The following is a 14,650-nucleotide window of genomic DNA, read 5'->3' on the forward strand; positions in this document are numbered from 1 at the left end:
GGGGAATTTTCTGGGGACCCGGGTTCGAAGCCCACCACAGCAGAGGGTGAAATTTGAATTCAATAAAAGTCTGGAATTGAAAGTCTAAATGATGACCATGAAACCATTGTCGGTTGTCGTAAAAACCCATCTGGTTCACTAATGTCACTTTAGGGAAGGAAATCTGCCGTCCTTACCCGGTCTGGCCTACATGTGACTCCTGACCCACAGCGACGTGGGTCGACTCTGAACTGCCCCTTTGAACTGGCCGAGCGAACCACTCCACCCAAGGGCAATTAGGAATGGATAACAAATGCTAACTCAGCCAGCGATGCTCACGTCCCGTAAATTAATTAAAATAAGTTAGGGAACGGGCAGTTTGGGTCCAGGACGGGCAACTTTAAATAACCCAAACCGGACTGGGGGGATTCAGACACGGAATTCCAGGGAAGACGGATGTGAATTTTCAAGGCCACAGCACGGATTTAGAGAGGAAAAGAAGGTTGGAGATGGGGCAGTGGTTTGCAGCAACAGAGGGGGTCAAAGATTGGGATTTTTCAAATTGAAGATGGGGACGATAATGGCAGATTTGAAGAGCAAAGCCCTGGAAGAGAGCAAACGGTTAACAATATTGGCAAACACAGGGGACGAGGAGAGGAGGTTTTATGATCCGCGGCTTAATGGAAATAGAATTCAGCGAGACGGAGATGGACTTGGGGACAAGATGAAGTCTGAGAGGGTGCTGAATTTTCCTAAAATCCAGGGTCAGAAAACCAGGCAGAGAAAGATAGAGGGCGATAGTCAGAGAGTAGAGCGATGGGCAGAGAGAGCGATAGTCAGAGAGAGCGATAGTCAGAGAGTGTTATTACCAGAGAGAGAGCAATGGGCAGAAAGAGAGAGTGATAGTCAGAGAGAGAGGCAATGGGCAGAAAGAGAGAGCGATAGTCAGAGAGAGAGCAATGGGCAGAGAGAGAGAGGAGAGAGAGAGAGAGCGATTGTCTGAGAGATAGCGACAGTCAGAGGAGAGAGCGATGGGCAGAAAGAGAGCCCATATTGGTGGGGAGAGAGAGATAGGAGGGGAGAGAGAGAGATAGGCAGATAGTTGCCCTTTGGACATGTTCAGAGGGGGAGTTAAGAGTCAACCACATTGCTGTTGGTCTGGAGTCACGTATAGGCCAGACCGGGCGAGGATGGCAAATTTCCTTCCCAAAGGACATTAGATGGGTTTTAAGGACAATCGACATGCTCACCATTGTAGACTTTTTATAGAATTTTTATTACAATTCAAATTTCACCACCTGCAGTGGTGGGATTTGAACCCAGTTCCCTGGGAGCATTACCCTGGGTCTCTGATCACGAGTCCAGTGACAACACCACTACGCTACTGCCCCCCTCTGATCACTGTTCAGAAGGGACTTCAAGCAGCTATTGGATAGGTACATGGATTACGGTAAAATGATATAGTGTAGATTTATTTGTTCTTAAGGGCAGTACGGTAGCATTGTGGATAGCACAATTGTTTCACAGCTCCAGGGTCCCAGGTTCGATTCCGGCTTGGGTCACTGTCTGTGCGGAGTCTGCACGTCCTCCCCGTGTCTGCGTGGGTTTCCTCCGGGTGCTCCGGTTTCCTCCCACAGTCCAAAGATGTGCAGGTGTAGGTGGATTGGCCGTGATAAATTGCCCTTAGTGTCCAAATTGCCCTTGGTGTTGGGTGGAGGTGTTGAGTTTGGGTAAGAGTGCTCTTTCCAAGAGCCGGTGCAGACTCAGGGGCCGAATGGCCTCCTTCTGCACTGTAAATTCAATGATAATCTATGATTAATCTAGGACAAAGGTTCGGCACAACATCGTGGGGCCGAAGGGCCTGTTCTGTGCTGTATTTTTCTATGTTCTATGTTAATTATAAAATCTAATTACATCAACTTTAGTCAGCTCTACACCAAATATTCAGAACATCTTCACAATACAGACAGGGACATTTGGCCCATCGAACTCTCCAATTAATCCCACTCCCCTGCCTCAGTCCTCTGCAATTTATTCCCCCTTCAATACCCAATATTCTGTTGAACGCGATGCTTCCACCACCCTTTCAGGCAGTGCTTTCCCGATGGCAAGAACTCACCTACAGTGGGGAATAAATAAATCCTCAGTGATCTTATATCCGTGTGCTGTGGTTTACCGTCACTGGAAACAAATTCCCCTCATTCACTTCTTCAAGATCCTGCATACTTTAGCCCCACTTATTAAACCATCCTCCAACCTCTCTGCTCCAATCCCAGCTTTCCAGGGCTTCCCATGTGACTGAAGGTCCCTGGGCGCGTTCAGGTAAACCTTCCCCCGCACACCTCTCCAGCCGTCGACATCCTTCCTCACGTCCAGTGCCCAGAATTGAAGACAATATTCAAGCCGGGGCCTACCCAGAGTTTTGAGGAGAACGTCCTTGTTTGTGTACTCTGTCCTTCCATCAATAAAGCCAAGGATTCTGTTGAAACAATCCTCTCAACATTGACCTGCCTCCTTCAACGATTTGTGTATATCCGCTTCCCCCCCGATAAAACTCTGCCACTGCCTCTCCCTTCAAACGTCTCCTCATTAAAAACTGCATTTGCCAGATGTCTTTCCGTGTCACCATCCTCCTGAACTCTGTCACCATCCCTCCTCATTTCCTGTCACATTGCCAAGTTTCACGCCATCTGCAAATTTTGAAATTATGCTCTTAAAACCATAAATTCAGATTGTTTTAAAAATAAATTTAGAGTGCCCAATTCATTCTTTTTCCAATTACGAGGCAATTTTGGCGTGGCCAATCCACCTAACCTACACATCATTGGTTTTGTGGGGGTGACACATGCCGACACGGGGAGAATGTGCAAACTCCACATGGGGGCTGGGATCGAACCGGGGTCCTTGGCACCGCGAGGCAGCTGTGCTAACCACCATGCCGCCCCAAAATCAGATTGTTATTATGTATCAGTAAGGACAGAGTGGGACGTTACTGAATCTCTCCCTCTAGTCATGTCTAAAAACCCATTAACCACCACAATCTGGGGTCTCCTAATCTCATACCTCATTGCCCCTTCAATCACATGGGCTTCAGTCTCACCCCCCACAACCCAGGGTAGGAGGATTGGCCACGCTAAATAAATCTATTAGTGAACTTTTCCCACAAAAAAAAAAATCTTTTGGAAATCCGAATGGTCTCAACTCTGTCCGTCACTTCAAAAGACTTCGAGATGGACTCAATGGTCCCCACGTTCTTTAATGTTTCTATGACTCCACAACCCATGGTCCCCACGTTCTTTAATGTTTCTATGACTCCACAACCCAATCAGGTTAGCCAGACACAATGCCTCTAACAAATCCATATTGATGTCATTTATTAAGCCAGCACGGTGGCACAGTGGTTAGCACTGTTTGCCTCACAGCGCCAGGGAACCGGGTTCCAATTCAGGCCTCGCTTGGACTGTGTGGAGTCTGCACGTTCTCCCCATGTCTGCAGTGGGTTTCCCTCCGGCTGCTCCAGTTTCCTCCCACAGTCCCAAAGATGTGCAGGTTAGGTGGATTGGCCATGACGAATTGCCCCTTAGTGTCCAAAGGTTGGATGAGGTTATGAGAATAGGGCAGGGTTGGGCCTAGGTAGGGTGTTATTTCAGAGGTGGGGCCTTCATTCAGTTTTCATTTCATAGAATTTACAGTGCAGAAGGAGGCCATTCGGCCCCATCGAGTCTGCACCGGCTCTTGGAAAGAGCACCCTACCCAAGGTCAACACCTCCACCCTATCCCCATAACCCAGTAACCCCACCCAACACTAAGGGCAATTTTGGACACTAAAGGCAATTTTGGACACGAAGGGCAATTTAGCATGGCCAATCCACCTAACCTGCACATCTTTGGACTGTGGGAGGAACCGGAGCTCCCGGAGGAAACCCACGCACACACGGGAGGATGTGCAGACTCCGCACAGACAGTGACCCAAGCCGGAATCGAACCTGGGACCCTGGAGCTGTGAAGCAATTGTGCGATCCTCCATTGCTACCGTGCTGCCCCTTTGTTTGTCTGGCTCTTTGTCAAAATTGTTCTTTGTCGATCAAATTATTGTCTCAAAGTTTCCCCCCACCACTGACGTTAGATTGATCGGCCTGTAATTGCTCTGTTTACCCTTCAACGCCCCCCCCCTCCCCTTTTTGAACAAGGATGTAACGTCTGAAATCCAGCAACCTACCCCCCCTCGCCCCCCCAATGCCAACTTCCAAATCGAAGGAGAATTGAAAGATTGTGGACATGGTCTCTGTCATTTTCACACTGACCACCCTCTGATGTAAATCGTAGAAATCATCAAATTTCAGTGCCGAAAGAGGCCATTCGGCCCATCAAGTCTGCACTGGACCTTCTGATACAGCACTCTACCTAGGCCCATGCCCCTGCCCTATCCCCATAACCCCATCTAACTGTTTGGACACCACGGGGCAATTTAGCGTGGCCAATCCTACCTAAGCTGGACTGCAGGAGGAAACCCACGCAGACACTGGGGGAAAGTGCAAACTCTACACAGTCACCCGAGGGCGGAATCGAACCCGGGTCCCTGGCGCTGTGAGGCAGCGGTGCTAACCACTGTGCCACCCTGCCACCCCACCTCATCCAAACCTGGTGGTTTATCCACTGTGTGCACAGATTCAACAGGAAATGGCCAGCAATATAATCTTGCTGTTGTCAGTGTCCAACTGTTGAGTTTCTGGCCACACTGCTCTCTAATTAATGGTTCCATAAATGAATTAAGACGTCTTTGTTTTATTTTGATGGTTTTATCTCCTTGCACTCACACACACAATGAGAATGGCGTTCCACAACGATCAACAACAAATCCTCTCATTGAATGGTCCTATTCTCATGATTCCAGCCAATCACGGTCTTACCTTCATGATGGTGTTGTAGACGGAGATAAAGGAGGTAAATAAATCCAGGTATCGAGTCGTGAACACCAAGGCAAAGAGAAGCTGGCTCTTCCCAGAAATACCTAACACAGCAAAATAGGAATGTCAGGGCCTCAGAGAAACCCACTCCCTCCCACCCACTCTCCCTCTCCCCCCCTCCCCTCCAACTCTCCCCCCTCCCTCTCCCCTCTCATTCTCTCCCCTCCCACTCTCTCCCCTCCCCTCTTCATTCTCTCTCCCTCCCCTATTCCGCCTTTCTCGCTCCCTCCCTCCCCTATTCCCCCTCTCTCCCCCTCCCCTCTTCCCCCCCTCGCTCTCCCTCCCCTATCCCCCTTCTCTCTCTCCCTCCCCTATTCCCCCTCTCTCTCCCCTATTCCCCCCCTCTCTCTCTCTCCCTCCCCTATTCCCCCCTCTCTCTCTCTCCCTCCCCTATTCCCCCCTCTCTCTCTCCCTCCCCTATTCCCCCCTCTCTCTCTCTCCCTCCCCTATTCCCCCCCCCCCTCTCTCTCTCCCTCCCCTATTCCCCCCCTCTCTCTCTCCCCCTCCCCTATTCCCCCTCTCTCTTTCCCTCCCCTATTCCCCCTCTCTCCCTCCCCTATTCCGGCCTCTCTCCCACCCCTATTCCCCCCCTCTCTTCCTCCCTCCCCCCCCTATTCCCCCTCTCTCCCTCCCCTATTCCCGCTCTCTCTCTCCTAGTCCCCCCTCTCTCTCCCTCCCCTATTCCCCCCTCTCTCCCTCCCCTATTCCCCCCTCTCTCCCTCCCCTATTCCCCCCTCTCTCTCCCTCCCCTATTCCCCCCCTCTCTCTCCCTCCCCTATTCCCCCCTCTCTCTCCCTCCCCTATTCCCCCTCTCTCTCCCCCTCCCCTATTCCCCCTCTCTCTCCCCCTCCCTCTCCCTCCCCTATTCCCCCCTCTCTCTCCCTCCCCTATTCCCCCTCTCTCTCCCCCTCCCCTATTCCCCCTCTCTCTCCCCCTCCCCTCTTCCCCCCTCGCTCTCCCTCCTCTATTCCCCCTCTCTCCCTCCCCTATTCTCCCCTCTCTCTCCCTCCCCTATTCCCCCTCTTTCTCTCTCCCTCCCCTATTCCCCCCTCTCTCACTCCCCTATTCCCCCCTCTCTCCCTCCCTCCTTCTCTCACTCTATCTGTCCCATCCCTGTCTGCTCTCCCTCCCTCTCTCTCTCGCTCTCGCTCTCCCTCCTCTCTCTCTCTCTCTCTCCCTCCCTCACTCACTCACTCACTCACCAGCACAGGATTTAGTTTTCCACATCTTCCCCAGGAGGATAAGAATCGCCAGTAAATGGGAGACATCCCCGGACAATCTGAACACATTCATCCTCCAGCGCTTCACAACTTTCAAACTTGGCAAACTCTGCCCCCAACTTTCCGCACTGCAACTCAACCGAGTGTCGGTGACGTGGCTGAAACTTGCAGCCTGTCCATTAAAGGAAGCTGCTGTCAGCCGACACAAAACCCAAATTAAAGGCACCAAGCACAATAAATAAAGGCCGGGCGAAATGGAGAGACTGACATCAACTGGAGAGAGAGAGGGAGGGAGAGAGAGAGAGAAAAGTTAACAGATTCCTCCCAATAATATTCACCAAGGCCCAGACTAACATGCACAGGGCAGCATTGCTCTGTAAATTACAAAAGATTGTTTTTCAACTTGAAATATTCTCCACTAGTTTTACTACAGAACAGACAAAACAGCCTTTGCAGTCTTTAATATACACAGAATATACATTTTCAAAACACAGGGGCTACTATATGTAAAATATACACAGGGGCTGTTATTCTCTATAATATACACAGGGGCTGTTATTCTCTATAATATACACAGAGACTGTTATTCTCTATAATATACACAGAGACTGTTATTCTCTATAATATACACAGGAGCTGTTATTCTATATAATATACACAGAGACTGTTATTCTCTATAATATACACAGAGACTGTTATTCGCTATAATATACACAGAGACTGTTATTCTCTATAATATACACAGAGGCTGTTATTCTCTATAATATACACAGAGACTGTTATTCTCTATAATATACACAGGAGCTGTTATTCTCTATAATATACACAGAGACTGTTATTCTCTATAATATACACAGGGGCTGTTATTCTCTATAATATACACAGAGGCTGTTATTCTCTATAATATACACAAGGACTGTTATTCTCTATAATATACACAGTGACTGTTATTCTCTATAATATACACAGAGGCTGTTATTCTCTATAATATACACAGGGGCTGTTATTCTCTATAATATACACAGAGACTGTTATTCTCTATAATATACACAGGGACTGTTATTCTCTATAATATACACAGGGACTGTTATTCTCTATAATATACACAGAGGCTGTTATTCTCTATAATATACACAGGGACTGTTGTTCTCTATAATATACACAGGGACTGTTATTCTCTATAATATACACAGGGGCTGTTATTCTCTATAATATACACAGAGACTGTTATTCTCTATAATATACACAGGGACTGTTATTCTCTATAATATACACAGAGACTGTTATTCTCTATAATATACACAGGGACTGTTATTCTCTATAATATACACAGAGGCTGTTATTCTCTATAATATACACAGGGATTGTTATTCTCTATGATATACACAGAGACTGTTATTCGCTATAATATACACAGAGACTGTTATTCTCTATAATATACTCCTCGGCCTGTGGGCAGCCGGCCCTGCAGCCTCTCCGGCTGCTTCTGGGACAGGTCCCGCTGCTGCCGGGTCCACTTCGAACAGCTCCAGCTCACACAGCCTCAGTGCATCCCCAGGGCGGCGGTGACTAGGACGAAGGCCACCATTCCTGCGGGAATTCCAAAGTCTATTATCTGTAGGGGGTGTAAGGCTGACTTGTTAGCATGGTGCGTATCCCCGTGCCCAACCAGGTCCACCAGGGGATGTGGGGGAGGACACCCGCTCCTGGTGGCCGTCAAGGTGACGGTTGTCCTGAGCTTTTACGCCACCGCCGCTGTGTAGGGATCTGTCCAGAATCTCATAGTGGCCCCGGTGGCACTGCAGCCTCTTAATAATAATAATAATAATCGCATATTGTCACAAGTAGGCTTCAATGAAGTTACTGTGAAAAGCCCCTAGTCGCCACATTCCGACGCCTGTTGGGGGAGGCCGGTACGGGAATTGAACCCGCGCTGCTGGCATTGTTCTGCATTACAAGCCAGCTCTTTAGCCCACTGTGCTAAACCAGCTTCCCGACTTCTCCCTCATTTCCCCTCCCTCCCCATCCCTGGCCATTCCCCTGGCACCCTACCCACCACATCCATGGCCCCATCAGCGCCCGGCACCATGGGGGCCTCTGGCCATGGTGCCCGTCGCTGCTGCCAGGTGTACCAGTGGCTGGCGCTACCCATGCCAGCAATATGCTCTGTGTCCCCCGTCCAGCACCCTCCTGCAGGGGCTGCTGCCCTTGGGTGGATAGCGGACTGCCCCACTGGGTTGAGGGTGAGGGGGCACCCACACAACTGGTGTCACTCTGCAAAACCAGGGGCCATGGTGCGGGGGGGGTCAGTGGGTTACGCAGCAAGTTGGCAGCCTTGCCGGCCGCGGAAATGGCAGACCATGCCTAGACACCCCGTCCCAATGGGGGGGGGAGGTTCACTCCGGCCCCATGGCCCTTTCCCTGGCCACCCCCCCATCGCTCCCCACTGCACCCCACGGGTCTGGTGGAGGCAACCCCCCCCCCCCACCCCCACCCAACCAGCCCTGCTAGCGGCAAGACCAGCAGCCCAGGGTCGTACCTCAGAATGTCCGGCTCCTCCCTCTCCCTCATCAGCCACAGCGCCTGTTTCCAGATTTTTAAAACTGCAAAGTGAACCTCGCCGTTGGGAATACCCCCGGCAGAGGTGGAGCATCGCGGAAGACCCGGAGAATTCTGGGTCAGGCCCACTAATGATATGCAAACAGCGTTTACTGTATGTGCGGAGTAGAAGGCATTGATGCTGCTCTTAAGGCACTGGAGCATGGCAATCTGGCAAATGCCTGGCACCCGCCACGATTTTGACGTCACGGCTGATTCTCCATCCAATCGCGTTTCACGATTCTGGCGTCGGCCAACGGAGAATCCCAACCAGTTTGTTCTGGAACCTACCAGAGACCAGGCTATTTTGCGCTTGGTAATGTGTAATGAGACAGAATTCATGAATGGCCTCATTGTAAAGAATCCTCTAGGCAAGAGTGATCATAACATGTTAGAATTCAACATTCAGTCCGAGAATGAGAAATGCAGATCCATAACTAGTGTTTTAAGCCAGAATGAAGACAATTATAAGGGTATGAACACTGAATGAACTAAAGTGAAATGGGAAAATAGATTAAAACGTAAGATGAGAGAGAAGTAGTGGCAGAAATTTAAGGAGATATTTCATAACTTTTGACAAAAGTTTATTCCATTAAGAAGGGAAGACTGTACCAGAGGATGTACCATCCCTGGCTAAGTAAGGAAGTTGACGATGTCGTGCAATTGAAAGAAAATATGCAAAATGTGTGAGGAGTAATGGTAGTCCAGAAGATTGGGTAAGTTTTAGGAACCAGCAAAGAATGATTAAGAAAATAATAGAGGTAGAAATTGGATTCTGAGAGAAAATTAGTAAGAAATATAAAAAACTGTAACAATCTCTACAGGAGGCCTAAAAAGATTAGTTAAAATAAATATTGGCCCCATGGAGGGTGACTGTGGAATTAAGAAGGGGAAATGGGGTGTTGAAAAAGTGTTTCGCATCTGTCTTCACAGTAGGAGATGCAAAAGGCTTCCTAACAATTGAAGAAAAGCAAGGGAAAGAAGAACTTAAAACAATCCTGATCGCATAAAAGGTAATGGGAATGCCAATGGAATGAAAGGTTCCCTTGACCTGATGGCCCGAGGCTCGTAAACAAGGCGGCTGCAGTGTTAGTGAATGCATTGGTTGCAAATCTTCCAACATTCTCTAGATTTTGGAAAGGTGCATTTGGAAATGCAATACCCCTGTTCAGGACAGGAGGGAGACAGAAAGCAGGAATCTATCGGCCAGTTTAGTCCAATATCTGTTCTGGGAGAAATGCGCAAATCCATTATTAAAGACAGGATGCTGAGAAAATCAGAATACAATCAGGTATTGATGGTTTTCTGAAAGGGAAGTCATGTTGACACATTTATGAGAGTTCCTTGAGCATGTAGCAAGCTGGGGCTGGTTTAGCCCAGGACTAAATAGCTGGCTTTGAAAGCAGACTAAGGCAGGCCAGCAGCATGGTTCAATTCCCGTACCAGCCTCCCCGAACAGGCGCCGGAATGTGGCGACTAGGGGCTTTTCACAGTAACTTCATTTGAAGCCTACTTGTGACAATAAGCGATTTTCATTTTCAAGCAGGATGGATAAAGGGGAACCGGTAGATGTAATGTATCTGGATTTCCAAAAAGAATTCGATAAGGTGCCACATAAACACAAGAGCTCATGGTGCTGGATAGAGGATTGGCTAACAGGAAACAATCGGGATAAATGGATAATTTCCAGATTGGTAACTAGTGAACTGCCGCAGTTATCAGTGGTGGTGCTCAACTATTTACGGTCCACATTAGTGGCTTGGACGAAGGGGCCGACAATATTGTAGTCAAACGTTCTGACAACGCAAAGAAAGGGAGAACAGTAAGTTGTGAGGAGGACACAGAGCCCACAAAGGGATATCGATAGGTTAAGTATTTGGGCAAAACTTTAGCAGGTGGAGTATAATGTGGAGAAGTGTGATATTGTCCACTTTGCAGGGAGAATAGAAAAGCAAAATATTAGTTGACTGGAGAGAGACTACAGAAAGCTGCGGTACAGAGAGATCTGGGTGACCTTGTACATGAATCGCAAAAGGTCTGCATGCAGGTGCAGCAAGTAATTGGGAAGGCAAATGGAATGTTGGCCTTGATTGTGAGGAGGATGGAGTACAGAAGTCGGAATGCCTTGCTACAGATGTACAGGGCATTGATAAGACTGCTCATGGGGCACGTGTACAGGTTTGGTCACCTTACTTAAGGAGGGATTTACTTGCATTGGAAATAGTTCAGAGAAGATTCTTTAGCCTGATTCCTGGGATGAAGGGGTTTGTTTTATGAGGAACATGAGAATATTATGTGAATGGAGATATACTGCCGAACCCTGCGGTACAGAGGGATCTGGGCGTCCTTGTATATGAATCACAAAAGGTGCAGGTGTAGTGATATCATGGTTGTGTTGTAATTCACCCACTGACCACTAGGAGTTTCATTAGCATATAAGTGAATGATGTTGAGATGCCGGCATTGGACTGGGGTGAGCACAGTAAGAAGTCTTACAACACCAGGTTAAAGTCCAACAGGTTTGTTGGTGTTGTAAGACTTCTTACTATATAAGTGAAGTTAGAGTCAGGTGACCTCAGACTGACTGGGGAGCAAGGAGAGAGTGGTGACTGCATGTTCATACTTTTGAAAGATAAATTTAGAGGACCCAATTATTTTTTCCAATTAACAGGCAATTAAGTGTGGCCAATCCACATAACTTGCACATCTTTGGTTTGTGGGGGTGAGACCCACGCAGGCATGGGGAGAAGGTGCAAACTCCACACAGATAGTGACCCAGGCCAGGATCGAACCGGGGTCCTCAGTGGCGTAGGCAACAGTGCTAACCACTACACCACCGTGCTGCCTGTATGAAAGGTGATCTTATTGAAATATCTAAGATTCTGAGGGAGCTCGACAAGGTAGAGTCTCAGAGGGTGCTTCCCCTTGTGGGGGAGTCCTCAGTGAGGGGGCACTGTTTAAAAGTCAGGCACTTCCCATTTAAGACCCAGTTGAGGAGGGATCTCCTTTCTCAGAGGGTTGTTGATCTTAAGAATTCTCTTCCTCAGAGAGCATTGGAGGCTGGATCACGGGATATAGTCAAGGCCGAGTTAGACAGATTTTTGATTTACAAGGGAGTCAAGTTATGGTGTGGAGGATTGGGGGTGGGGGTGGGGGGGGTGGGGGGGGGGTGGGGGGGGGATAAACAGGAAAGTGGAGTTGAGGCCAAATTCAGGGCAGCCGTGATCTTATTGAATGGGCGGAGCAGGTTTGAGGGGCCGAATGGTCTATTCCTTCTCCTATTTCTTACCTTCTTACAGATGGCAGCTGCCTCACAGCCCCAGGGTCCCGGGTTCACTCCGGCCTTGGGTCACTGTGGAGTTTGCACTTTCTCCCCGTGACTGCGTGGGTTTCCTCCGGGTGCTCTGGTTTCCTCCCACAGTCCAAAGATGTGCCGGTTAGGTAGATTGGCCATGCTAAAAGGGTGGGGGAGGGGGCCTGTAGGGGGTGCACTTTCGGATGGTGGGTGCAGACTTGATGGGCGGAATGGCCCCTTTTGCACTATCGGGATTCTATGATAAGTATCTATGTGTCTATGATAAGTATCTATAAGTGTCTATGAGAAGTATCTATAAGTGTCTATGAGAAGTATCTATGTGTCTATGATAAGTATCTATAAGTGTCTATGATAAGTATCTGTGTCTATGAGAAGTATCTATAAGTGTCTATGAGAAGTATCTATAAGTGTCTATGAGAAGTATCTATAAGTGTCTGTGAGAAGTATCTATGTGTCTATGATAAGTATCTATAAGTGTCTATGATAAGTATCTATGTGTCTATGATAAGTATCTATAAGTGTCTATGATAAGTATCTATGTGTCTATGATAAGTATCCATAAGTGTCTATGAGAAGTATCTATGTGTCTATGAGAAGTATCTATGTGTCTATGATAAGTATCTATAAGTGTCTGTGAGAAGTATCTATAAGTGTCTATGAGAAGTATCTATGTGTCTATGAGAAGTATCTATAAGTGTCTGTGATAAGTATCTATAAGTGTCTATGATAAGTATCTATAAATGTCTATGATAAGTATCTATAAGTGTCTGAGACTTGGGACTTGACTATAACTCAACCTGTATTTTTTAATCAAACTGAATTGTAGTAATTCAATTAGCAACTTGGATTGGTTCCTATTTAATCCCATTTAGTTTCACAGACTGGGCTGGAGTCCACCACTGGCTTGTCACGTTGCATTTCTTACCAGAATTCCTTCAGCGGGACATGGATCATTTCTCAGAGTGAGCTCCCGGGACATGAATCCCATTTCTCTTTCTCGACCAGCCTTGCTCCTGACAGGATCTGAAACCGGCCAATGAATGCTCAGTACCTGCAAACGTCAGAAAGTTGGGAGTCTCGCTTTGACGAGTCGCATCTTCTGCTGTCTTCTCCACAGCGTCCCCCTCCCCCCCCCCCCCCCCACCTCGGATAGAGGATAGACCTGAATGGAGGCAGAAGGATTTGCTCAACCAATCAAACAAAAAAGGAGTGACCTAACAGGACACGGGAGAGGTGATGTTTCGCATTTTTTTTTCTCTCTGAAGGAACACGCAATGAATGGCGGAGGAAATGCGGAGGGACGGGGAGACCTTGGCATGCATGTCAACAGATCGGACGGCACTGTAGCACAGTGGTTAGCACTGTTGCTTCACATCTCCAGGGTCCCAGGTTCGATTCCCGGCTTGGGTCACTGTCTGTGCGGAGTCTGCATGTTCTCCCTGTGTCTGCGTGGGTTTCCTCCGGGCGCTCCACTTTCCTCCCACAAGTCCCGAAAGACGCGCTGTTAGGTGGATTGGACATTCTGAATTCTCCCTCTGTGTACCCGAACAGGTGCCAGAGTGTGGCGACTAGGGGATTTTCACAGTAACTTCACTGCAGTGTTAATGTAAGCCTACTTGTGTCACTAATAAAGATTATTATTATTATCCTAAAGGTAGAAAGACAGATAGAGAAGGTGGGTAAGAAGGCCACGATTTCTTGCTTTGATTGGCTGAATGGTACAGAAGAGGTTACGCTAGAACTTTGCGAAACGCTAGTTAGGTCACAGATAGAATACTGTCTTTAGTTCTGGTCACCGCCTGACGGGATAGATGCCATTGTACAAGGAAGGGGGTATGGAGGAGATTTACGAGGATGCTCCCAGGAATGGAAAATGTTATCGGTAAAGAAAGGTTGGATTGGCCGGATTGGCTCTTTTCGAAACCGAGGAGGCTGGGGGGAGATTTACTTGCTGTGTGTAAAATTGAGGGGTCCAGTTAGAGAAGCACGGTGGGACATTATCCATTAGCAGAGAGGGAGTTGGGGGGAATGGGGGACACAGATTTGAAGCAAGTCGGTGGAAAGATCAGGAGGGAGTTGAGGAGGAGTTTCTTTAAACCCAGAGGGTGGTGGGGGTATGGAGCTCAATGCCTGAAAGGGACGGTCGAGGCAGAAACACTCCATTTAAAATATACTTGGATGGGCACTTGGGATCATAGAAATTACAGTGCAGGAGGCCATTCGGCCCATCGAGCCTGCATCAGCCCTTAGAAAGAGCAACCTATCTAGGTCAGCACCTCCACCCTATTCCCCGTAACCCAGTAACCCCACCTAACCTTTTTTGGACAATTAAGGGCAATTTAGCATGGCCAATCCACCAAACCTGCACATCTTTGGACTGTGGGAGGAAACCGGAGCACCCGGAGGAAACCCACGCACACACGGGGAGAACGTGCAGACTCCGCACAGACAGTGACCCAAGCCGGGAATCGAACCTGGGGCCCTGGAGCTGTAAAGCCACAGTGCTAACCACTGTGCTACCGTGCTGCCCTTATCTGTACCCTGGTCTAGAGGGCAAGAGTCGGATAGTA

At 48.3% G+C, this 14,650-nt stretch overlaps 1 protein-coding gene across 1 annotated transcript in view; it reads right to left on the minus strand.

Annotated features, from left to right (window-relative positions):
- The window catches only part of LOC140404128 (ER lumen protein-retaining receptor 3-like), a 10,050-nt gene extending 3,719 nt beyond the window's left edge, over window positions 1-6,331 (minus strand). Inside the window, exons 1-2 of the mRNA XM_072492546.1 lie at window positions 6,149-6,331; window positions 4,890-4,990 (exon numbers count right to left, since the gene is read on the minus strand). Of these exons, the coding sequence (XP_072348647.1) occupies window positions 4,890-4,990; window positions 6,149-6,239 (192 nt within the window). The 5' untranslated portion in view covers window positions 6,240-6,331. The remainder of the gene's footprint in view (window positions 1-4,889; window positions 4,991-6,148) is intronic.
- Between the last annotated feature and the right edge of the window lie 8,319 nt (window positions 6,332-14,650).

Source organism: Scyliorhinus torazame, chromosome 29 (genome assembly GCF_047496885.1).
Source record: "Scyliorhinus torazame isolate Kashiwa2021f chromosome 29, sScyTor2.1, whole genome shotgun sequence".
NCBI classification, from domain to species: Eukaryota; Metazoa; Chordata; class Chondrichthyes; order Carcharhiniformes; family Scyliorhinidae; genus Scyliorhinus; species Scyliorhinus torazame.